The 25,650-nt window shown below is 51.7% G+C and overlaps 1 protein-coding gene across 1 annotated transcript; it reads left to right on the top strand.

Moving 5' to 3' along the window:
- Nucleotides 1-1,930: 1,930 nt before the first annotated feature.
- Nucleotides 1,931-25,544, top strand: cxadr (CXADR Ig-like cell adhesion molecule). Its single transcript, XM_066651660.1, has 7 exons — nucleotides 1,931-2,139; nucleotides 12,662-12,831; nucleotides 13,674-13,878; nucleotides 16,492-16,647; nucleotides 16,785-16,907; nucleotides 17,249-17,387; nucleotides 23,207-25,544. The coding sequence occupies exons 1-7, from the start codon at nucleotides 2,094-2,096 to the stop codon at nucleotides 23,502-23,504; spliced, it is 1,137 nt and encodes a 378-aa protein (XP_066507757.1). The 5' UTR covers nucleotides 1,931-2,093; the 3' UTR covers nucleotides 23,505-25,544.
- Nucleotides 25,545-25,650: the final 106 nt, after the last annotated feature.

Raw genomic sequence — 25,650 nt, 5'->3', positions numbered from 1 at the left:
ACACACTCTATCAGATTGAGAGTCAGGGTGAGAGTCTGAGTCAGGTTGTGGAGAGAGTCAGGGCTGAGTCAGGTTGTGGAGAGAGTCAGGGGCTGAGTCAGGTTGTGGAGAGAGTCAGGGGCTGAGTCAGGTTGTGGAGAGAGTCAAGGTCTGAGTCAGGTTGTGGAGAGAGTCAGGGGCTGACTCAGGTTGTGGAGAGAGTCAGGGGCTGAGTCAGGTTGTGGAGAGAGTCGGGGGCTGAGTCAGGTTGTGGAGAGAGTCAGGGGCTGAGTCAGGTTGTGGAGAGAGTCAAGGTCTGAGTCAGGTTGTGGACAGAGTCAGGGGCTGAGTCAGGTTGTGGAGAGAGTCAAGGTCTGAGTCAGGTTGTGGAGAGAGTCAAGGTCTGAGTCAGGTTGTGGAGAGAGTCAGGGGCTGAGTCAGGTTGTGGAGAGAGTCAAGGTCTGAGTCAGGTTGTGGAAAGAGTCAAGGTCTGAGTCAGGTTGTGGAGAGAGTCAAGGTCTGAGTCAGGTAGTGGAGAGAGTCAGGGTGAGATTCATGTTGTGGAGAGAGTCAGGGTGAGAGTCTGAGTCAGGTTGTGGAGAGAGTCAGGGGCTGAGTCAGGTTGTGGAGAGAGTCAAGGTCTGAGTCAGGTAGTGGAGAGAGTCAGGGTGAGAGTCTGAGTCAGGTTGTGGAGAGAGTCAGGGGCTGAGTCAGGTTGTGGAGAGAGTCAGGGGCTGAGTCAGGTTGTGGAGAGAGTCAGGGGCTGAGTCAGGTTGTGGAGAGAGTCAGGGGCTGAGTCAGGTTGTGGAGAGAGTCAAGGTCTGAGTCAGGTTGTGGAGAGAGTCAAGGTCTGAGTCAGGTTGTGGAGAGAGTCAAGGTCTGAGTCAGGTTGTGGAGAGAGTCAGGGGCTGAGTCAGGTTGTGGAGAGAGTCAAGGTCTGAGTCAGGTTGTGGAGAGAGTCAAGGTCTGAGTCAGGTTGTGGAGAGAGTCAAGGTCTGAGTCAGGTAGTGGAGAGAGTCAGGGTGAGATTCAGGTTGTGGAGAGAGTCAGGGTGAGAGTCTGAGTCAGGTTGTGGAGAGAGTCAGGGGCTGAGTCAGGTTGTGGAGAGAGTCAAGGTCTGAGTCAGGTAGTGGAGAGAGTCAGGGTGAGATTCAGGTTGTGGAGAGAGTCAGGGTGAGAGTCTGAGTCAGGTTGTGGAGAGAGTCAGGGGCTGAGTCAGGTTGTGGAGAGAGTCAGGGTCTGAGTCAGGTAGTGGAGAGAGTCAGGGTGAGATTCAGGTTGTGGAGAGAGTCAGGGTGAGAGTCTGAGTCAGGTTGTGGAGAGAGTCAGGGGCTGAGTCAGGTTGTGGAGAGAGTCAGGGTGAGATTCAGGTTGTGGAGAGAGTCAGGGTGAGAGTCTGAGTCAGGTTGTGGAGAGAGTCAGGGGCTGAGTCAGGTTGTGGAGAGAGTCAGGGTCTGAGTCAGGTTGTGGAGAGAGTCAGTTTTTAAAATTATGTTTCTGCTTTTAAATATTTTTTACTGTGATATTAACTGTGTTATTATTATTATTTTAAATTTTATTTTTTTAATGAATAATGTTTTTTCTGTTATGTGTGGATTTAACACACTTTGCATTTCTGGTTTTAAATAAACCTTTATTATTCAGTTTTATTAATGTTTATTTCGCTTCTTTGATAAAAAAAATATCGACAAGTATTTATTGTAAAATCGTTTTTTTTTTACTGAATAAAGTTGGTGAAAGTTCTCTGTTGAAATTCGTCCAAGTTATTGATTATTATTAGTAAAGCTGCATTTGCACAGTTTGTCCTGAAGAGGGCGGGAGAGGCTTTTCACAGCTTCCTTTCCGCCCACCTGCTTTACGACAAGCCACGCCTCCTATGCTGGTCTGTCGAAAAACGGGTGGGTTAAAGAGCAGCTCTCTGATTGGTCTGTGGGTGAGAGCACGTGACCAGGCTAGGACTCTGCACCTGCGGAGCGACGGAGGTCCAGTTTCATCTGATCCGCGGAAAACACGGAGACTTAGCCATAAACAATCCGAAGAACACCACATTTCTGACCACAACAAACTCGAGTCGAGTCGAACCGAATACTGCCGGACCCAGCCGAACAGAACCAATGGACAAGAGCACGGTCCGCTTGCTGCACGCGCTGCTGTTTTTCAGTGAGTTTCACCGAGAACTTCTTTTGTTCTAAAGATCAGTTTCGTATCTGAACAGTATTTTAGTGTTTCTTTACACCAGGAACACGGATTATTTCACAGTTTTCTTTTACACCAATGAGCGCATCATTTTTTATTGTAATATTTGAATCTGAAGTTTTAAACAAAATTTTCTTTTGGAAAAATGACCACCAAAAACAATGAGAAAACAGACAGAACACTGAAAAAACTGTGAAAATTGAGACAACGATTAGAAACAAAGAGAACACGGACAGACCACAAAGAAATCCAAAAAATATGACAGTATACTTAACCATTAACAAAATCACAACTTTAGAGTGGCTGTGTTGTGGTTGTGAGAGAGTGACTCTGTTGTGGTTGTGAGAAAGTGACTGTGTTGTGGTTGTGAGAGAGTGATCTGTCGTGGTTGTGAGAGAGTGGCTGTGTTGTGGTTGTGAGAGAGTGACTCTGTTGTGGTTGTGAGAAAGTGACTGTGTTGTGGTTGTGAGAGAGTGATCTGTCGTGGTTGTGAGAGAGTGACTGTGTTGTGGTTGTGAGAGAGTGACTCTGTTGTGGTTGTGAGAGAGTGACTGTGTTGTGGTTGTGAGAGAGTGACTCTGTTGTGGTTGTGAGAGAGTGACTCTGTTGTGGTTGTGAGAGAGTGACTGTGTTGTGGTTGTGAGAGAGTGACTGTGTTGTGGTTGTGAGAGAGTGACTCTGTTGTGGTTGTGAGAGAGTGACTCTGTTGTGGTTGTGAGAGACTGATCTGTCGTGGTTGTGAGAGAGTGACTGTGTCGTGGTTGTGAGAGAGTGACTGTCGTGGTTGTGAGAGAGTGATTGTGTCGTGGTTGTGAGAGAGTGATTGTGTCGTGGTTGTGAGAGAGTGGCTGTGTCGTGGTTGTGAGAGAGTGACTCTGTTGTGGTTGTGAGAGAGTGGCTGTGTCGTGGTTGTGAGAGAGTGGCTGTGTCGTGATTGTGAGAGAGTGACTGTGTCGTGGTTGTGAGAGAGTGACTGTGTCGTGGTTGTGAGAGAGTGACTGTGTCGTGGTTGTGAGAGAGTGACTGTGTCGTGGTTGTGAGAGAGTGGCTGTGTCGTGGTTTTGAGAGAGTGGCTGTGTCGTGGTTGTGAGAGAGTGGCTGTGTCGTGGTTGTGAGAGAGTGGCTGTGTCGTGGTTGTGAGAGAGTGGCTGTGTCGTGGTTGTGAGAGAGTGGCTGTGTCGTGGTTGTGAGAGAGTGGCTGTGTCGTGGTTGTGAGAGAGTGGCTGTGTCGTGGTTGTGAGAGAGTGACAGTGTTGTTGTTATGAGAGAGTGACTGTGTCATGGTTGTGAGAGAGTGACTGTGTCGTGGTTGTGAGAGAGTGGCTGTGTAGTGGTTGTGAGAGAGTGGCTGTGTCGTGGTTGTGAGAGAGTGGCTGTGTCGTGATTGTGAGGGAGTGATTATGTCGTGACTGTGTCGTGGTTGTGAGAGAGTGACTGTGTTGTGGTTGTGAGAGAGTGACTGTGTCGTGGTTGTGAGAGAGAGAGTGACTGTGTCGTGGTTGCGAGAGAGTGACTGACGTGGTTGCGAGAGAGTGACAGTGTTGTTGTTGTGAGAGAGTGACAGTGTTGTTGTTGTGAGAGAGTGACAGTGTTGTTGTTGTGAGAGAGTGACTGTGTCGTGGTTGTGAGAGAGTGACTGTGTCGTGGTTGTGAGAGAGTGACTGTGTCGTGGTTGTGAGAGAGTGACTGTGTCGTGGTTGTGAGAGAGTGATTGTGTCGTGGTTGTGAGAGAGTGGCTGTGTCGTGGTTGTGAGAGAGTGACTCTGTCGTGGTTGTGAGAGAGTGGCTGTGTCGTGGTTGTGAGAGAGTGGCTGTGTCGTGATTGTGAGAGAGTGACTGTGTTGTGGTTGTGAGAGAGTGACTGTGTTGTGGTTGTGAGAGAGTGACTGTGTCGTGGTTGTGAGAGAGTGACTGTGTCGTGGTTGTGAGAGAGTGACTGTGTCGTGGTTGTGAGAGAGTGACTGTGTCGTGGTTGTGAGAGAGTGACTGTCGTGGTTGTGAGAGAGTGACTGTGTCGTGGTTGTGAGAGAGTGACTGTGTCGTGGTTGTGAGAGAGTGACTCTGTTGTGGTTGTGAGAGAGTGACTCTGTTGTGGTTGTGAGAGAGTGACTCTGTTGTGGTTGTGAGAGAGTGATCTGTCGTGGTTGTGAGAGAGTGACTGTGTCGTGGTTGTGAGAGAGTGACTGTGTCGTGGTTGTGAGAGAGTGATTGTGTCGTGGTTGTGAGAGAGTGATTGTGTCGTGGTTGTGAGAGAGTGGCTGTGTCGTGGTTGTGAGAGAGTGGCTGTGTCGTGGTTGTGAGAGAGTGACTGTGTCGTGGTTGTGAGAGAGTGACTGTGTCGTTGTTGTGAGAGAGTGACTGTGTCGTTGTTGTGAGAGAGTGACTGTGTCGTGGTTGTGAGAGAGTGACTGTGTCGTGGTTGTGAGAGAGTGACTGTGTCGTGGTTGTGAGAGAGTGACTGTGTCGTGGTTGTGAGAGAGTGACTGTGTCGTGGTTGTGAGAGAGTGGCTGTGTCGTGGTTGTGAGAGAGTGGCTGTGTCGTGGTTTTGAGAGAGTGGCTGTGTCGTGGTTTTGAGAGAGTGGCTGTGTCGTGGTTGTGAGAGAGTGGCTGTGTCGTGGTTGTGAGAGAGTGGCTGTGTCGTGGTTGTGAGAGAGTGGCTGTGTCGTGGTTGTGAGAGAGTGACAGTGTTGTTGTTATGAGAGAGTGACTGTGTCATGGTTGTGAGAGAGTGACTGTGTCGTGGTTGTGAGAGAGTGGCTGTGTCGTGGTTGTGAGAGAGTGGCTGTGTCGTGGTTGTGAGAGAGTGGCTGTGTCGTGATTGTGAGGGAGTGATTATGTCGTGACTGTGTCGTGGTTGTGAGAGAGTGACTGTGTTGTGGTTGTGAGAGAGTGACTGTGTCGTGGTTGTGAGAGAGAGAGTGACTGTGTCGTGGTTGTGAGAGAGAGAGTGACTGTGTCGTGGTTGCGAGAGAGTGACTGACGTGGTTGCGAGAGAGTGACAGTGTTGTTGTTGTGAGAGAGTGACAGTGTTGTTGTTGTGAGAGAGTGACTGTGTCGTGGTTGTGAGAGAGTGACTGTGTCGTGGTTGTGAGAGAGTGACTGTGTCGTGGTTGTGAGAGAGTGACTGTGTCGTGGTTGTGAGAGAGTGATTGTGTCGTGGTTGTGAGAGAGTGGCTGTGTCGTGGTTGTGAGAGAGTGACTCTGTTGTGGTTGTGAGAGAGTGGCTGTGTCGTGGTTGTGAGAGAGTGGCTGTGTCGTGATTGTGAGAGAGTGACTGTGTTATGGTTGTGAGAGAGTGACTGTGTTGTGGTTGTGAGAGAGTGACTGTGTCGTGGTTGTGAGAGAGTGACTGTCGTGGTTGTGAGAGAGTGACTGTCGTGGTTGTGAGAGAGTGACTGTGTCGTGGTTGTGAGAGAGTGACTGTGTCGTGGTTGTGAGAGAGTGGCTGTGTCGTGGTTGTGAGAGAGTGGCTGTGTCGTGGTTGTGAGAGAGTGGCTGTGTCGTGGTTGTGAGAGAGTGGCTGTGTCGTGGTTGTGAGAGAGTGGCTGTGTCGTGGTTGTGAGAGAGTGGCTGTGTCGTGGTTGTGAGAGAGTGGCTGTGTCGTGGTTGTGAGAGAGTGGCTCTGTCGTGGTTGTGAGAGAGTGGCTGTGTCGTGGTTGTGAGAGAGTGGCTGTGTCGTGGTTGTGAGAGAGTGACAGTGTCGTTGTTGTGAGAGAGTGACTGTGTCGTGGTTGTGAGAGAGTGACTGTGTCGTGGTTGTAAGAGAGTGGCTGTGTCGTGGTTGTGAGAGAGTGGCTGTGTCGTGGTTGTGAGAGAGTGGCTGTGTCGTGATTGTGAGGGACTGATTATGTCATGACTGTGTTGTGGTTGTGAGAGAGTGACTGTGTTGTGGTTGTGAGAGAGTGACTGTGTCGTGGTTGTGAGAGAGAGAGTGACTGTGACGTGGTTGCGAGAGAGTGACTGACGTGGTTGCGAGAGAGTGACAGTGTTGTTGTTGTGAGAGAGTGACTGTGTCGTGGTTGTGAGAGAGTGACTGTGTCGTGGTTGTGAGAGAGTGACTATCGTGGTTGTGAGAGAGTGACTGTGTCGTGGTTGTGAGAGAGTGACTGTGTCGTGGTTGTGAGAGAGTGACTGTGTCGCGATTGTGAGAGAGTGACTGTGTCGTGGTTGTGAGAGAGTGACTGTGTCGTGGTTGTGAGAAAGTGACTGTGTCGTGGTTGTGAGAGAGTGACTGTGTCGTGGTTGTGAGAGAGTGGCTGTGTCGTGGTTGTGAGAGAGTGGCTGTGTCGAGGTTGTGAGAGAGTGGCTGTGTCGTGGTTGTGAGAGAGTGGCTGTGTCGTGGTTGTGAGAGAGTGGCTGTGTCGTGGTTGTGAGAGAGTGGCTGTGTCGTGGTTGTGAGAGAGTGATTGTGTCGTGGTTGTGAGAGAGTGATTGTGTCGTGGTTGTGAGAGAGTGGCTGTGTCGTGGTTGTGAGAGAGTGGCTGTGTCGTGGTTGTGAGAGAGTGGCTGTGTCGTGGTTGTGAGAGAGTGGCTGTGTCGTGGTTGTGAGAGAGTGGCTGTGTCGTGGTTGTGAGAGAGTGACTGTGTCGTGGTTGTGAGAGAGTGACTGTGTCGTGGTTGTGAGAGAGTGACTGTGTCGTGGTTGTGAGAGAGTGACTGTGTCGTGGTTGTGAGAGAGTGACTGTCGTGGTTGTGAGAGAGTGACTGTGTCGTGGTTGTGAGAGAGTGACTGTGTCGTGGTTGTGAGAGAGTGGCTGTGTCGTGGTTGTGAGAGAGTGGCTGTGTCGTGGTTGTGAGAGAGTGGCTGTGTCGTGATTGTGAGGGAGTGATTATGTCGTGACTGTGTCGTGGTTGTGAGAGAGTGACTGTGTTGTGGTTGTGAGAGAGTGACTGTGTCGTGGTTGTGAGAGAGAGAGTGACTGTGTCGTGGTTGTGAGAGAGAGAGTGACTGTGTCGTGGTTGCGAGAGAGTGACTGACGTGGTTGCGAGAGAGTGACAGTGTTGTTGTTGTGAGAGAGTGACAGTGTTGTTGTTGTGAGAGAGTGACTGTGTCGTGGTTGTGAGAGAGTGACTGTGTCGTGGTTGTGAGAGAGTGACTGTGTCGTGGTTGTGAGAGAGTGACTGTGTCGTGGTTGTGAGAGAGTGATTGTGTCGTGGTTGTGAGAGAGTGGCTGTGTCGTGGTTGTGAGAGAGTGACTCTGTTGTGGTTGTGAGAGAGTGGCTGTGTCGTGGTTGTGAGAGAGTGGCTGTGTCGTGATTGTGAGAGAGTGACTGTGTTATGGTTGTGAGAGAGTGACTGTGTTGTGGTTGTGAGAGAGTGACTGTGTCGTGGTTGTGAGAGAGTGACTGTCGTGGTTGTGAGAGAGTGACTGTGTCGTGGTTGTGAGAGAGTGACTGTGTCGTGGTTGTGAGAGAGTGGCTGTGTCGTGGTTGTGAGAGAGTGGCTGTGTCGTGGTTGTGAGAGAGTGGCTGTGTCGTGGTTGTGAGAGAGTGGCTGTGTCGTGGTTGTGAGAGAGTGGCTGTGTCGTGGTTGTGAGAGAGTGGCTGTGTCGTGGTTGTGAGAGAGTGACAGTGTTGTTGTTGTGAGAGAGTGACTGTGTCATGGTTGTGAGAGAGTGACTGTGTCGTGGTTGTAAGAGAGTGGCTGTGTCGTGGTTGTGAGAGAGTGGCTGTGTCGTGGTTGTGAGAGAGTGGCTGTGTTGTGATTGTGAGGGACTGATTATGTCATGACTGTGTTGTGGTTGTGAGAGAGTGACTGTGTTGTGGTTGTGAGAGAGTGACTGTGTCGTGGTTGTGAGAGAGAGAGTGACTGTGACGTGGTTGCGAGAGAGTGACTGACGTGGTTGCGAGAGAGTGACAGTGTTGTTGTTGTGAGAGAGTGACTGTGTCGTGGTTGTGAGAGAGTGACTGTGTCGTGGTTGTGAGAGAGTGACTGTCGTGGTTGTGAGAGAGTGACTGTGTCGTGGTTGTGAGAGAGTGACTGTGTCGTGGTTGTGAGAGAGTGACTGTGTCGCGATTGTGAGAGAGTGACTGTGTCGTGGTTGTGAGAGAGTGACTGTGTCGTGGTTGTGAGAAAGTGACTGTGTCGTGGTTGTGAGAGAGTGACTGTGTCGTGGTTGTGAGAGAGTGGCTGTGTCGTGGTTGTGAGAGAGTGGCTGTGTCGAGGTTGTGAGAGAGTGGCTGTGTCGTGGTTGTGAGAGAGTGGCTGTGTCGTGGTTGTGAGAGAGTGGCTGTGTCGTGGTTGTGAGAGAGTGGCTGTGTCGTGGTTGTGAGAGAGTGATTGTGTCGTGGTTGTGAGAGAGTGATTGTGTCGTGGTTGTGAGAGAGTGGCTGTGTCATGGTTGTGAGAGAGTGGCTGTGTCGTGGTTGTGAGAGAGTGGCTGTGTCGTGGTTGTGAGAGAGTGGCTGTGTCGTGGTTGTGAGAGAGTGACTGTGTCGTGGTTGTGAGAGAGTGACTGTGTCGTGGTTGTGAGAGAGTGACTGTGTCGTGGTTGTGAGAGAGTGGCTGTGTCGTGGTTGTGAGAGAGTGGCTGTGTCGTGGTTGTGAGAGAGTGGCTGTGTCGTGGTTGTGAGAGAGTGGCTGTGTCGTGGTTGTGAGAGAGTGGCTGTGTCGTGATTGTGAGGGAGTGATTATGTCGTGACTGTGTCGTGGTTGTGAGAGAGAGAGTGACTGTGTCGTGGTTGCGAGAGAGTGACTGACGTGGTTGCGAGAGAGTGACTGTGTTGTTGTTGTGAGAGAGTGACTGTGTCGTGGTTGTGAGAGAGTGACTGTGTCGTGGTTGTGAGAGAGTGACTGTGTCGTGGTTGTGAGAGAGTGACTGTGTCGTGGTTGTGAGAGAGTGACTGTGTCGTGGTTGTGAGAGAGTGACTGTGTCGGGGTTGTGAGAGAGTGACTGTGTCGCGGTTGTGAGAGAGTGACTGTGTCGCGGTTGTGAGAGAGTGACTGTGTCGCGATTGTGAGAGAGTGACAGTGTCGCGGTTGTGAGAGAGTGACAGTGTTGCGGTTGTGAGAGAGTGACAGTGTTGCGGTTGTGAGAGAGTGACAGTGTCGTGGTTGTGAGAGAGTGACAGTGTCGTGGTTGTGAGAGAGTGACTGTGTCGTGGTTGTGAGAGAGTGAATGTGTCGTGACTGTGTTATGGTTGTGAGAGAGTGACTGTGTCAAGGTTGTGAGAGAGTGACTGTCGTGGTTGCAAGAGAGAGAGTGACTGTGTCGTGGTTGCGAGAGAGAGAGTGACTGTGTCGTGGTTGCGAGAGAGAGAGTGACTGTGTCGTGGTTGTGAGAGAGAGACTGTGTCGTGGTTGCGAGAGAGTGACTGACGTGGTTGCGAGAGAGTGACTGTGTCGTGGTTGCGAGAGTGACTGTGTCGTGGTTGCGAGAGTGACTGTGTCGTGGTTGCGAGAGTGACTGTGTCGTGGTTGCGAGAGTGACTGTGTCGTGGTTGAGAGAGTGACTGTGTCGTGGTTGCGAGAGAGAGACTGTGTCGTGGTTGCGAGAGAGTGACTGACGTGGTTGCGAGAGAGTGACTGTGTCGTGGTTGCGAGAGAGTGACTGTGTCGTGGTTGCGAGAGTGACTGTGTCGTGGTTGCGAGAGTGACTGTGTCATGGTTGCGAGAGTGACTGTGTCGTGGTTGCGAGAATGATTGTGTCGCGGTTGCGAGGGAGTGACTGTGTCGCGGTTGCGAGGGAGTGACTGTGTCGCGGTTGCGAGGGAGTGACTGTGTTGCGGTTCCGAGAATGATTGTGTTGCGGTTGCGAGAGAGTGACTGTGCCGCGGTTGCGAGAGAGTGACTGTGCCGCGGTTGCGAGAGTGACTGTGCCGCGGATGCGAGAGAGTGACTGTGCCGCGGTTGCGAGAGAGTGACTGTGCCGCGGTTGCGAGAGAGTGACTGTGCCGCGGTTGCGAGAGAGTGACTGTGTCGCGGTTGCGAGAGAGTGACTGTGTCGCGGTTGCGAGAGAGTGACTGTGTCGCGGTTGCGAGAGAGTGACTGTGTCGCGGTTGCGAGAGAGTGACTGTGTCGCGGTTGCGAGAGAGTGACTGTGTCGGGGTTGCGAGAGAGTGACTGTGCCGCGGTTGCGAGAGAGTGACTGTGCCGCGGTTGCGAGAGAGTGACTGTGTCGCGGTTGCGAGAGAGTGACTGTGTCGCGGTTGCGAGAGAGTGACTGTGTCGTGGTCGCGAGAGAGTGACTGTGGTGATTCGCAGAGACTAATAGTGATGATGACAGAGAGAGGTTTGAGTACTGAATGAAGTAGTATATGATAAGGGGTGAGTGAGGGGTTAAATGAGAGTGTATGTGTGATGGGGGGTGTGTGTTTCCGAGTCTAAGATGACTGCCCCATCACAATCCTCCCTCCGTGGGCAGTATTCTGCCGTTTCTCACAACGTCCTCGGCTCTGAAGGGTTGGTATCGGCTGTTGGTCAAAGGTCGACAGGCTGAGCGTGAAACAACCAACAAACAGAAAGAAGAGATAAGAGTCTCTGAGGGGGAAGTGTGTGTGTGTGTGTGTGTGGAGTGTTATAATGTGGGTGACTCTGATTGGGGGTGTTTCAGACTGGTCCTGATGGGTGTGTGTGTGTGTGCGCGCATGTGTCTGCGTGTGTCTGTGTTACCTGATCCCTGTACTGTCCTGATCTCCTGCGTAGTCACTGTTGCTAGGAGACATGTAGAACATGGACACACATACACACACTAGTGCCTGTGTGTGTGTGTGTAAAAACAGGTGAGTTTCTTTGGGGCTGCGGTCCTCCCAGAGGAAAGACAAAGTGAGAATTCTCCCTCCTGTTCTCTCTCTCTCTTTTTTTCTCTTTCTCTCTCTCTCTCTGTGTGTGTGTGTTGTGTGCATGATCTTGACCTTCGTTATGATATTCCGAGCTCAGCAGTGTGTGTGTGTGAGAGAGAGAGGCTGATTGAGCTCATGAATATTCAGTGTGTCCTGCTGTGTATTAATGTTTCATCATGTGACCTGCCTGTCGTCACCTGTCCTGCTTTAGTTGTTAAAGGGAAAGCTCAGTAAAATCAGGAAACATTTATCTCTCAGATATTATAACGTGTCTGTGATGGAGCTGCTGTTAATGAACTAAGTGTCAGTGTGGGACACGGCCTGTGTTTTTATTAATCACTGAATCACTGTCTGCTCCAAACTACGAGAGAGAGAGAGACAGTGTGAGAGAGACAGACAGAGAGAGAGAGACACACACAGTGAGAGAGAGAGACAGTGTGAGAGAGACAGACAGAGAGAGAGAGACACACACAGTGAGAGAGACAGAGAGGGAGAGACACATAGTGAGAGAGAGAGAGACACCCACACGGAGAGAGAGAGGCAGTGAGAGTGAGAGAGAGAGAGAGAGGGAGAGAGAGAGGGAGAGACACATAGTGAGAGAGACAGACAGAGAGAGAGACACACACACAGTGAGAGAGAGAGACAGTAGGAGAGAGAGACAGTGAGAGAGACACAGTGAGAGAGAACTAAACACAGTTCTCACAGAAAGGAGTTCGTGAAACAAACACTGTTTAAATGTTTAAACACTAAAATTAAACACTGACCAGCTACAAGTGTGTGTTCTTTTCTCTCTGTTTCTCTCTCACTGTGTCTCCATTCTTTTTTTCTGTCACTTTTATTGTTCTCTCTTCTCTCTGACTCTGATGAGGTCAGCAGACACAAAGACACACACACACACACACACACACAAAAACATGAGGGAGAGAGAGGAGCAGCACTTTAAATCCCGGTGTGTGTGTGTGTGTGTGTGCGCGTGTGTGTGCGCGCGCGAGGAAGGATTTTACTGCCACTCTCTTTCTCTGATACATTCCTGTGTTCTGACCACGTCAACCTTTCCCATAATGCACTGCAGCTGATAAAGCTTCCCAAAGTATTGAATGTGAGAGAGAGAGAGAAACAGTGAGAGAGAAAGAGAGAAACTGAGAGACAGTGGGAGAGAAAGAGAGAAACTGAGAGACAGTGGGAGAGAAAGAGAGAAATTGAGAGTGAGAGAAAGAGAGAGAAACAGTGTGAGAAAGAGAGAGAGAGAAACAGTGAGAGAGAAACTGAGAGACAGAGGGAGAGAGTGAGAGAGGGAAACGGTGAGAGACTGGGAGAGCGAAAGACTGAGAGAGAGAAACAGTTAGAGAGAGTGAGACAGTGGGAGCATGAGAGAGACAGAGACAGATGTGCACAGCTGTGTTAGAAATGTTATTCAAACGTAAACCGTGTGTGTCCTTGTTGTTATTGTGTGTGTGTCTTTGTTGTGCTGTGTATGTGTGTTTGTGGTGCACTGTGTGTGTGTTTGTGGTGCGCTGTGTGTGTTTGTGGTGCACTGTGTGTGTGTTTGTGGTGCACTGTGTGTGTGTGTTTGTGGTGCGCTGTGTGTGTGTGTGTGTGTGTGTTTAAAACTGGCTGTGCAGGTTCAGCAGTTTCATTAAACACTGAAACTCACAGACAACGTAATGTTTATTGCTGCTGTTTCTGTGTGTGTGTGTGTTCAGGTGCTGCATGTGCACTGCAGATCACCTCCACAGGTCCGTCCTCTGTGGAGAAGGCAAGTGGAGAGAATGTGAAACTCGACTGTCAGTTCAGTCTCTCCGCCGCTGACTCGGGGCCCCTCGACATCGAATGGAGTCTCCAGCCATCAGACAACCAGCTAGAGGAGAAAGTGGTGAGTGTTGGGGTGTGTGTGTGTGTGTCAGTGTTGGGGTTTGTGTGTGTGTCAGTGTCGGGGTGTGTGTGTGTCAGTGTTGGGGTGTGTGTGTGTTGGTAGGTCGTGTGTGAAAAAAATCTCTCTATCATTCGCTGTCCTTTAGTCTCTCCTGATTGGCTGTGTGTATTTGCTGGAATTTCAGAGGGCGGCGCTTCATAGGGCTAGCCCTCCCTCACTAGAGCGTTTCCACGGTAACACTTTCCTCTAGAATCAGGATCAGGAAACAGACACAATTTGCATTTCAAATAAAACATGCTTCTCTCTCTCTCTCTCTCTCTCTCTCTTTCTCTCTCTCTCAACATGCACGCACACACACGCGCGCACACACACACGGCTGAGGGGCTCTGAGAGACAGGAGGAGAGTTTAGAAGCTCAATGCTTTTATCTTTGACTCTAAAGGTCTGTAGTGGGGTGCGATGATGATGAAGAAAACACTGCTGTGGCACTGTGCAGAACACACAGGGCACGAAACACAGCTTCTCTGTGTGTGTGTGCGCACACCCCTGCTTCCATTTAATTTCCTTTCTCTTTCTTTCAATTTTGAACATATTCCAGTGAAGCTGCAGGAGGTGTGTGTGTGTGTGTGTGTGTGTGTGTGTGTGTGAGAGAGTGAGAGAGAGAGACATTGTTGTATTAATGCTTTGGCGATACTGTATGTAAATATGGTCATGCCAGTAAAGCTTACTGAATTGAGAGATCATATTTGTTTTTGGGTTAGAGGGGACGTGCAAATTTTATATTTTATTATAGGGTATTATTAACAACCCCCCCCCCCCTCTTCTCTCTCTCTCTCTCTGTAGGTGATCCTGTATTCTGGTGATAGAGTGTATGAGGATTATTATCCTCCTCTAAAGGGTCGAGTTTACTTTTCCTTGCCCGACCCGAAGAGCGGTGATGCTTCTATAAATCTGTCGCATTTGAAGGCGTCTGACACCGGGACGTATCAATGTAAAGTGAAAAAAGCTCCAGGCATCGGCTCCCAGAAAGTCCTGCTCACTGTGATGGGTGAGTTCACGATCAAAAAACTCCCCTTTCTCCTAAACCCAACCCTCGTCCTAAACCCAACCCTCGTCCTAAACCCAGTCCTAAACCCAACCCTCATCCTAAACCCAGTCCTAAACCCAACCCTCGTCCTAAACCCAGTCCTAAACCCAACCCTCATCCTAAACCCAGTCCTAAACCCAACCCTCGTCCTAAACCCAGTCCTAAACCCAACCCTCGTCCTAAACCCAGTCCTAAACCCAGTCCTAAACCCAACCCTCATCCTAAACCCAGTCCTAAACACAACCCTCGTCCTAAACCCAGTCCTAAACACAACCCTCGTCCTAAACCCAGTCCTAAACCCAACCCTCGTCCTAAACCCAGTCCTAAACACAACCCTCGTCCTAAACCCAGTCCTAAACACAACCCTCGTCCTAAACCCAGTCCTAAACCCAACCCTCGTCCTAAACCCAGTCCTCAATAGGAATTTTGGAATCATTCTGCTTTTATGAATTTCATTATAATTTCAGGGTTAGTTCTGTTTTAATGTTAGTAAAAGAATAATAAACAAACACACACACACACACACACACACTGATCTGGACGGTTGTGTTGTCTCTCTCTGGGTGTGTGTGTGTGTGTGGTAGCTAGTGCTCGTCCTGATGTTGACAGTTCTTTAAACAAACACAGTGACGTAGAGTGAGTCACTTTCTGAAACTCTGAGGCAGTAGAAACTGGAATGTTTACATATCAGATGCGGATCGAGCTGCGGAGCTGGAATTACACCCAGAGCTGGAATTCTACTGAGAACAAGGAGTTTCCTTCTGGAATTCTGTCTTTAGCTTTGACTCACTGCGTCTGTCAGTTTCTCTCTGGTCCAGTGAGAGAGTTCAGGCCGAGCGCGAGCTCCAGCGCTGTGTTGTGATCGGCCGATGTCCACAGTACGATTGAAACAGCTGACAGTGAATGTTGAAGACAGCTGTGTGTGTGTCGCTGGAACTCAGTGTGTTACTACAGTCTGCGCTCTGCAGCTGAGAGTTGTTCAGGTCTGAAGTGGTGTAACTCTTGGTAAATGATTAGAGAAGTTAGGGTTGGACTAAAAGAGAGTTGTCAGACGTTTATGGTGCTTTTCCACCTCATGATGCTTACTCAGCTGGGCTCCTACGTACTCATGGTGTACTGGGGTGTTGTTGTGGTTTGGGACTGAATACAGCTCATCAGTTCAGAGACCTCCAGAACACGTCACTTTCCTCTAAACAAACCTGAAGCTTGGAAGTGAAGAGCTTCTCGGCTGGAGACCGAGACGGTCACTGCAACCCACACACACACACACACATCAGAGCACCTGCAACACACACACACACACATCAGAGCACCTGCAACACACACACACACACATCAGAGCACCTGCAACACACACACACACACACACATCAGAGCACCTGCAACACACACACACACACATCAGAGTACCTGCAACACACACACACACACATCAGAGCACCTGCAACACACACACACACACACACATCAGAGCACCTGCAACACACACACACACACACACATCAGAGCACCTGCAACACACACACACACACACATCAGAGCACCTGCAACACACACACACACACATCAGAGCACCTGCAACACACACACACACACACATCAGAGCACCTGCAACACACACACACACACACATCAGAGCACCTGCAACACACACACACACACACATCAGAGCACCTGCAACACACACACACACACATCAGAGCACCTGCAACACACACACACACACATCAGAGCACCTGCAACACACACACACACACATCAGAGCATCTGCAACACACACACACCAGAGCACCTGCAAAACACACACACACACACACACACACACACACACACACACACACACACATCAGAGCACCTGCAACACACACACACACACACATCAGAGCACCTGCAACACACACACACACACACACATCAGAGCACCTGCAACACACACACACACACATCAGAGCACCTGCAACTCACACACACACACATCAGAGCACCTGCAACACACACACACACACATCAGAGCATCTGCAACACACACACACCAGAGCACCTGCAAAACACACACACACACACACACACACACACACACACACATCAGAGCACCTGCAACACACACACACACACACATCAGAGCACCTGCAACACACACACACACACACATCAGAGCACCTGCAACACACACACACACACACATCAGAGCACCTGCAACACACACACACACACACATCAGAGCACCTGCAACACACACACACACACACATCAGAGCATCTGCAACACACACACACACACACCAGAGCACCTGCAAAACACACACACACACACACACACACACACACACCAGAGCACCTGCAAAACACACACACACATACACACACACGCCAGAGCACCTGCAACACACACACACACACCAGAGCACCTGCAACATACACACAAACATCAGAGCACCTGCTACACACACACACACACACATCAGAGCACCTGTAAAACACACACACGCACACACACACACCATCCTGCATTGATGAGTTCTTTGTGGGACTAGTTATGAGTCTCTCTCTCTCTCTCTCTCTCTCTCTCCCTCAGTACGTCCCTCTAAGCCGCGGTGCTCAGTGGAAGGTTCTGCTCAGGTGGGTTCTGATGTGGTTCTAAAGTGTAAATCCACAGATGGGACGAGCCCTCTGCAGTACTCCTGGGACAGAACCAGTGGAACCAAATTACTACCAGCCAACGCAGTACTGGGTGTGTATACATGTGTGCGTGCATGAGAGAGTGGGTATATGTGTGTGTGTGTGTGTGTGTATGAGAGAGAGTGTGAGTGTGTGTGAGACAGTGTGTTTGTGAGTGTGTGTGTATAATAAAGTTGTGTGTTCTCTTAGATCCTGTTGGAGGTACTGTCAGTATGCGGAATGCCACTGAGGCCGTATCTGGAACGTACCGCTGCACCGTCAGCAACCGGGTCGGAACCGACGAGTGTGTCGTACAGCTCAGTATTACACAACGTGAGTCTCACACACTCTCTCTTTCACACACATGCATGCATACATATATACACACAGTCATACACACACACACGCGCACACAAACATACATACATACACGCGCACACACACACACACACACACGTGCGCACACTCTCATATACACACACACGTACGTACATACTCTCTCACACACACACATGCGCACACAAATATACATACATACATACACACGCACACTCACACACATACATACACACACACACACTCTTACACGCACACTCGCACACATACACACACACACACACACACTCGTTATTTTAGATATCTGTAATAATGTCTCTCTCTCTCTCTCTCTGTAGCTCCGAACACTGCAGGGATAATCGCTGGTTCTGTGATCTGTGTTCTGTTGATAATCCTGCTGATCGCTCTGATCTTGTTCTGCTGCTGTCGCGCTCGTCAAAGGAAGAAATACGAGAAGGAGATTTCCTATGAGATCAGGTATCAACTTCAGACCAGGCTGGCTCAACTGACTCCTTCAGACCGGGGCAGACTCTCTCAGACCGGCACAGACTCTCTCAGACCGGGGTAAACTCTCTCAGACCGGGGCAGACTCTCTCAGACCGGGGCAGACTCTCTCAGACCGGGGCAGACTCTCTCAGACCGGGGCAAACTCTCTCAGACCGGGGCAGATTCTCTCAGACCGGGGCAAACTCTCTCAGACCGGGGCAGACTCTCTCAGACCGGGGCAGATTCTCTCAGACCGGGGCAAACTCTCTCAGACCGGGGCAGACTCTCTCAGACCGGGGCAGACTCTCTCAGACCAGGGCAGACTCTCTCAGACCAGACAGATTCTCTCAGACCGGGGCAAACTCTCTCAGACCGGGGCAGACTCTCTCAGACCGGGGCAGACTCTCTCAGACCGGGGCAGACTCTCTCAGACCGGGGCAGATTCTCTCAGACCGGGGCAAACTCTCTCAGACCGGGGCAGACTCTCTCAGACCGGGGCAGACTCTCTCAGACCGGGGCAGACTCTCTCAGACCGGGGCAAACTCTCTCAGACCGGGGCAGACTCTCTCAGACCGGGGCAGACTCTCTCAGACCAGGGCAGACTCTCTCAGACCAGGTCAGACTCCCTCAGACCAGACTGGCTCTCTCAGACCAGGGCAGACTCTCTCAGACCGGGGCAGACTCTCTCAGACCGGGGCAGACTCTCTCAGACCGGGGCAGACTCCCTCAGACCAGACTGGCTCTCTCAGACCAGGGCAGACTCTCTCAGACCGGGGCAGACTCTCTCAGACCGGGGCAGACTCTCTCAGACCGGGGCAGACTCCCTCAGACCAGACTGGCTCTCTCAGACCGGGGCGGACTCTCTCAGACCGGGGCAGACTCTCTCAGACCGGGGCAGACTCTCTCAGACTGGCACAGACTCTCTCAGACCGGGGCAGACTCTCTCAGACTGGCACAGACTCTCTCAGACCGGGGCAGACTCTCTCAGACTGGCACAGACTCTCTCAGACCGGGGCAGACTCTCTCAGACCGGGGCAGACTCTCTCAGACTGGCACAGACTCTCTCAGACCGGGGCAGACTCTCTCAGACCAGACTGGCTCTCTAAGACTGGGTCAGACTCACTCAGACCAGACTGGCTCTCTCAGACCGGGGCAGACTCTCTCAGACCAGGGCAGACTCTCTCAGACCGGGGCAGATTCTCTCAGACCGGGTCAGACTCCCTCAGACCAGACTGGCTCTCTCAGACCGGGGCAGACTCTCTCAGACCGGCACAGACTCCCTCAGACCAGGGCAGACTCCCTCAGACCGGGGCAGACTCCCTCAGACCAGACTGGCTCTCTCAGACCGGGGCAGACTCTCTCAGACCGGGGCAGACTCTCTCAGACCGGGGCAGACTCTCTTAGACCGGGGCAGACTCTCTCAGACCGGCACAGACTCTCTCAGACCAGGGCAGACTCCCTCAGACCGGGGCAGACTCCCTCAGACCAGACTGGCTCTCTCAGACCGGGGCAGACTCTCTCAGACCGGCACAGACTCTCTCAGACCGGGGCAGACTCTCTCAGACCGGGACAGACTCTCTCAGACCGGCACAGATTCTCTCAGACCGGGGCAGACTCTCTCAGACCAGACAGACTCTCTCAGACCGAGGCAGACTCTCTCAGACCGAGGCAGACTCCCTCAGACCGAGGCAGACTCTCTCAGACCAGGGCAGACTCTCTCAGACCGGGGCAGACTCTCTCAGACCGGGGCAGACTCTCTCAGACCAGGGCAGACTCTCTCAGACCAGACAGATTCTCTCAGACCGGGGCAAACTCTCTCAGACCGGGGCAGACTCTCTCAGACCGGGGCAGACTCTCTCAGACCGGGGCAAACTCTCTCAGACCGGGGCAGACTCTCTCAGACCGGGGCAGATTCTCTCAGACCGGGGCAAACTCTCTCAGACCGGGGCAGACTCTCTCAGACCGGGGCAGACTCTCTCAGACCGGGGCAGACTCTCTCAGACCGGGGCAGATTCTCTCAGACCGGGGCAAACTCTCTCAGACCGGGGCAGACTCTCTCAGACCGGGGCAGACTCTCTCAGACCAGGGCAGACTCTCTCAGACCGGGGCAGATTCCCTCAGACCAGACTGGCTCTCTCAGACCAGGGCAGACTCTCTCAGACCGGGGCAGACTCTCTCAGACCGGGGCAGACTCCCTCAGACCAGACTGGCTCTCTCAGACCAGGGCAGACTCTCTCAGACCGGGGCAGACTCTCTCAGACCGGGGCAGACTCTCTCAGACCGGGGCAGACTCCCTCAGACCAGACTGGCTCTCTCAGACCGGGGCAGACTCTCTCAGACCGGGGCAGACTCTCTCAGACCGGGGCAGACTCTCTCAGACCGGGGCAGACTCTCTCAGACTGGCACAGACTCTCTCAGACCGGGGCAGACTCTCTCAGACTGGCACAGACTCTCTCAGACCGGGGCAGACTCTCTCAGACTGGCACAGACTCTCTCAGACCGGGGCAGACTCTCTCAGACTGGCACAGACTCTCTCAGACCGGGGCAGACTCTCTCAGACCAGACTGGCTCTCTAAGACTGGGTCAGACTCACTCAGACCAGACTGGCTCTCTCAGACCGGGGCAGACTCTCTCAGACCGGGGCAGACTCTCTCAGACCGGGGCAGACTCTCTCAGACCAGGGCAGACTCTCTCAGACCGGGGCAGATTCTCTCAGACCGGGTCAGACTCCCTCAGACCAGACTGGCTCTCTCAGACCGGGGCAGACTCTCTCAGACCGGCACAGACTCCCTCAGACCAGGGCAGACTCCCTCAGACCGGGGCAGACTCCCTCAGACCAGACTGGCTCTCTCAGACCGGGGCAGACTCTCTCAGACCGGGGCAGACTCTCTCAGACCGGGGCAGACTCTCTTAGACCGGGGCAGACTCTCTCAGACCGGCACAGACTCTCTCAGACCAGGGCAGACTCCCTCAGACCGGGGCAGACTCCCTCAGACCAGACTGGCTCTCTCAGACCGGGGCAGACTTTCTCAGACCGGCACAGACTCTCTCAGACCGGGGCAGACTCTCTCAGACCGGGACAGACTCTCTCAGACCGGCACAGACTCTCTCAGACCAGGGCAGACTCTCTCAGACCGGCACAGACTCTCTCAGACTGGGACAGACTCTCTCAGACCGGCACAGATTCTCTCAGACCGGGGCAGACTCTCCTGAGAGGGAGAGAGGGAGAGCTGTGGGAAATGGGGTGAGACAGAGAGAGGGAGAGCTGTGAGAAATGGGGTGAGACAGAGAGGGAGAGCTGTGGGAGATGGGGTGAAACAGAGAGGGAGAGACGTGGAAGATGGGGTGAGAGGGGAGACAGGGAGGGACGTAGGAGATGGGGTGAGACAGAGAGGGAGAGCCGTGGAAGATGGGGTGAGAGGGGAGACAGAGAGAGGGAGAGACGTGGGAGATGGGGTGAGACAGAGAGGGAGAGCCGTGGGAGATGGGGTGAGAGGGGAGACAGAGAGAGGGAGAGACGTGGGAGATGGGGTGAGACAGAGAGGGAGAGCCGTGGAAGATGGGGTGAGAGGGGAGACAGAGAGAGGGAGAGACGTGGGAGATGGGGTGAGACAGAGAGGGAGAGCCGTGGAAGATGGGGTGAGAGGGGAGACAGAGAGAGGGAGAGACGTGGGAGATGGGGTGAGACAGAGAGGAAGAGACGTGGGAGATGGGGTGAGAGGGGAGACAGAGAGAGGGAGAGACGTGGGAGATGGGGTGAGACAGAGAGAGGGAGAGATGGAGTGAGAGGGAGAGACGTGGGAGATGGTGTGAGACGGAGGGAGAGATGTGGGAGATGGGGTGAGACAGAGAGGGAGAGATGTGGGAGATGGGGTGAGACAGAGGGAGAGACATGGGTGATGAGGTGAGAGGGAGAGACAGAGAGAGGTAGAGACATGGGAGATGGGGTGAGACAGAGAGGGAGAGATGTGGGAGATGGGGTGAGACAGAGGGAGAGACATGGGTGATGAGGTGAGAGGGGAGACAGAGAGAGGGGGAGATGGGGTGAGACAGAGAGAGGGAGAGACATGGGAGATGGGGTGAGACAGAGAGGGAGAGACGTGGGAGATGGGGTGAGACAGAGAGAGAGACGTGGGGGATGGGGTGAGAGGGGAGACAGAGAGGGAGAGACGTGGGAGATGAAGTGAGACAGAGAGGGAGAGACGTGGGAGATGAGGTGCGACAGGGAGAGATGTGGGAGATAAGGTGAGACAGAGAGAGGGAGAGACGTGGGAGATGGGGTGAGAGGGAGAGACGTGGGGGATGGGGTAAGAGGGGAGACAGAGAGAGGGAGAGACGTGGGAGATAAGGTGAGACAGAGAGAGGGAGAGACGTGGGAGATGGGGTGAGACGGAGGGAGAGATGTGGGAGATGGGGTGAGACAGAGAGGGAGAGATGTGGGAGATGGGGTGAGACAGAGGGAGAGACATGGGTGATGAGGTGAGAGGGAGAGACAGAGAGAGGTAGAGACATGGGAGATGGGGTGAGACAGAGAGGGAGAGATGTGGGAGATGGGGTGAGACAGAGGGAGAGACATGGGTGATGAGGTGAGAGGGGAGACAGAGAGAGGGGGAGATGGGGTGAGACAGAGAGAGGGAGAGACATGGGAGATGGGGTGAGACAGAGAGGGAGAGACGTGGGAGATGGGGTGAGATAGAGAGAGAGACGTGGGGGATGGGGTGAGAGGGGAGACAGAGAGCGAGAGACGTGGGAGATGAAGTGAGACAGAGAGGGAGAGACGTGGGAGATGAGGTGCGACAGGGAGAGATGTGGGAGATAAGGTGAGACAGAGAGAGGGAGAGACGTGGGGGATGGGGTAAGAGGGGAGACAGAGAGAGGGAGAGACGTGGGAGATAAGGTGAGACAGAGAGAGGGAGAGACGTGGGAGATGGGGTGAGACAGAGAGCAGAGGACGGGGGAAGGGAGAGGCGTTGACCTGAATGCCTTTGGGTTAACGTCACAGAGTGCATTTGGTTTGCTCAGCTTTTTTCATTTCCCTCCAATCACAGCCCCCACCTACACACACACACACACACACATTGACAGAGACATACACAGAGCCCTGATTTTGTGCTTGTAGCTGAAGCTGCTGTAATCCGTTCTGCTCTTTTGTTTATTCAGTGGTCCTGCTGTGTGTGTGTGTGTGTGTTGCGGGGGGTGGGGGTAGGAGGTTATAGGGGAGTCGTTTTTTTTTTGTGGTGGGGGGTTGTGTGGGGGAAATGGGGGCAGTGTTGGCTCTTCACTTTGTCTCTGCTCAGCCCCGCCCCCAGCGCCCCTCTAAACAGACACTGTGTCTCTGCCTCATAGCCTCATTCAGACAAAGAGGATTAACCAAACGAGCCTCTCTCGTCCCACCACACCTCTCTCTCTCTCTTCCTCTCTCTCTCTCTCTGCCCTTTTCTCTCTCTTTGTCTTTCCCTCACCCTCTCTCTCTCTTTTGCCTCTTTCCCATATGAGCTCTGGAGAATCTCTAGAAAAACTCCCGAGTGTCGGGTCCAGAGACGTCCTGGAGCGGTTCACACACTGAGACACTCTCTCGCAGCGAGAAATGAAACGTGTATTAGGTGTGGGGGGCGGAGCCTGTGCAGTGTTCTGAAGTTTCTCCTGCATGTGCTGCACAGGCTCCGCCTCCTGCCGAGGAACATCTCCAGCCGTGGAGGGACAAACCTGGAGACATCTCTGGACCTGATTCTCTGGAGTTGTTCATGTGTGAAAATGGCTTCAGAGGCTGATGTTTCTGGTTCTGATTCTGTTGTCTTGTGACTCCACAGGGAAGATGTTCCTCCTCCTAAGAGTCGAGTCTCGACGGCAAGGAGTTTCTCTGCGAGTCAGCGCTCGTCTCTCGGCTCCATGTCGCCGTCAAACCTTCATGAATTCGCCAAGCCTCCGTACGACAAAATCCCCACGGAGGAGTACGACCGGCCCCCCAGCCAGGTCCCGCCCTCCCTCAGCTACGCCCCTTCACCCCTCGGCCACACGCCCAGCAGGATGGCCGCATCCAACCTGAGCCGCATGGGGGCTGTTCCGGTGATGATCCCGGCACAGAACCGTGATGGTTCTATTGTCTAGAACCCTGGAGTTAGGAGCAGTGTCACTGTGGCACTGTAAACAACGTGATCACTTCCGAAAAACTCTTCCTCATCATCATCATTTTCTCCATCGAACCTGTGAAAGTGGACACGGTGTAAATAGTGTGAAGGATTATTTTGTTGGGTTTGTCTAGCGGGAGATGTTCTACCTGACGGAGGAACCTGGTTCTGTCTGAAAATCAAAACAGGAACAGAACACAGCTGAAACAAACACATTAGTAAAGATGTATGTAAAATATATTCATTTGTAAAACACTCGCTCTCTGAAAAACAGCAATGAAAAAACTGTCTGTTTCCTGTGGGTCTCGTCTCTGTTTCCTGTGGGTCTCGTCTCTGTTTCCTGTGGGTCTCCTCTCTGTTTCCTGTGGGTCTCGTCTCTGTTTCCTGTGGGTCTCGTCTCTGTTTCCTGTGGGTCTCCTCTCTGTTTCCTGTGGGTCTCCTCTCTGTTTCCTGTGGGTCTCCTCTCTGTTTCCTGTGGGTCTCGTCTCTGTTTCCTGTGGGTCTCCTCTCTGTTTCCTGTGGGTCTCCTCTCTGTTTCCTGTGGGTCTCCTCTCTGTTTCCTGTGGGTCTCCTCTCTGTTTCCTGTGGGTCTCGTCTCTGTTTCCTGTGTTCTGATTTGATTTGGACCAGAAGCTGATCCCTGATGGTTGTAGATCTCCCTGACCTCTTTAAATGAAGGATTTTATTTTCTTTATTAAGTTTTGATTGTTTGTAGATGAAGGATTTTCAACGCGATGTTAATGAAGTGAAAATGCATCAGTGACTGGTCAGTTATTAAAATGTAGTTATTGGTAATGTCGTGGCTGCAGTTCTGTTTGATCTGAAACGGTTCATGTTCTAGAGCAGAGGGTGGAACCGTAGATTCTGGGGAGTGGGTTCCCCGGTGCTAGGTTTGGACCGGAACAGTTTTGTTACTGGTGTGTGATGTAAAATAGAGTTAAATTCTGATGAAAAGGAAGAGCTCGATGACCTTTATTTAACTAATGGATCAAACCAACCACTGATTAGGAGTTGAACCATAAAGGCCACCGTATGCTGCAGCATTGTTGCTAATCTACAGCAGGAACTGACCTGAGAGTAACATCGGCTCGGACCCAGAATCAAATCCTCTTCCCCACCCCACAAACAAAATAATAATTAAATAAATAAAATTAAAAAAAATACGCTTCTAATAAACAAAGCCATAATAAATCAACTTGGAATAATCTATGAATAAGTCAACTTTTAATAAATTCTAAGCAAACTCAGCGAGACACTGAGTCTCAGTGGGTCACTGTGTGTCTCAATGGAGTCTCATTGAGTTGCTGTGAGTATCAGTGGTTTGTTGTGATTCTCAGTGTGTTGCTGAGTGTCTCAGTGGTTCGCTGTGGGACTCTGTGGTTTGCTGAGAGTCTCAGTGGAGTCTCATTGAGTTGCTGTGAGCCTCAATGGTTTGTTGTGATTCTCAGTGTGTTGCTGAGAGTCTCAGTGGTGTCTCAGTCGGTTGCTGTGGGTTTCAGTGGAGCCTCAGTGGTTTGCTGGGAGTTTCAGTGAGTTGCTGTGAGTCTCAATGGAGTCTCATTGAGTTGCTGTGAGTCTCAATGGTTTGTTGTGATTCTCAGTGTGTTGCTGAGTGTCTCAGTGGTGTCTCAGTCGATTGCTGTGGGTCTCAGTGGAACCTCAGTGGTTTGCTGGGAGTCTCGGTGAGTCGCTGTGAGTTGTTGGTGAGTCTCTGTTGTGGGATTCGACACTGAATCATTCGGATTTTACAGGAACTGCAGCTTCACTGTTGTTTATTCAGTGACATTCTGTGTGATGTGTAAACACTGGCTCCTTTAACTGTGTTTTTCCCACCAAACATTTTCCAAAATGTCCTGAAAATGCTGCACACACACACACACACTTTCTGTGCACTTTAGTGTGTATTTACACTGTAATAAGCCGCGCTGGATGGTTCTGGAGTGGGAATATTTTTTTAGTCACTCAGTAGTTCTCTATTTAAACTCTTCCCTAATGAAACACTAACACTGTGTTAACGAGTCAGGGGTCAGGGGTCGGGGGTCAGGGGTGGGGTCAGCTGACACTTTTGCTGTGGACACTAATATTTAAGGTCTGTTTTTTTAAAGTTTGTTTTCCAGATTCATAAA

Source organism: Hoplias malabaricus, chromosome 18 (genome assembly GCF_029633855.1).
Source record: "Hoplias malabaricus isolate fHopMal1 chromosome 18, fHopMal1.hap1, whole genome shotgun sequence".
Taxonomy (NCBI): Eukaryota; Metazoa; Chordata; class Actinopteri; order Characiformes; family Erythrinidae; genus Hoplias; species Hoplias malabaricus.
The sequence above is the reverse complement of the archived record's forward strand: the minus strand, read 5'-3'. Positions and strand labels throughout refer to the sequence as shown.

Coding starts and splice junctions, on each gene's coding strand:
- cxadr (XM_066651660.1), top strand. CDS start 2,094: ATGGACAAGAGCACGGTCCGCTTGCTGCACGCGCTGCTGTTTTTCA. Junction 12,832..13,673: donor ACCAGCTAGAGGAGAAAGTG/GTGAGTGTTGGG, acceptor CTCTCTCTGTAG/GTGATCCTGTATTCTGGTGA. Junction 16,648..16,784: donor ACCAGCCAACGCAGTACTGG/GTGTGTATACAT, acceptor GTGTTCTCTTAG/ATCCTGTTGGAGGTACTGTC.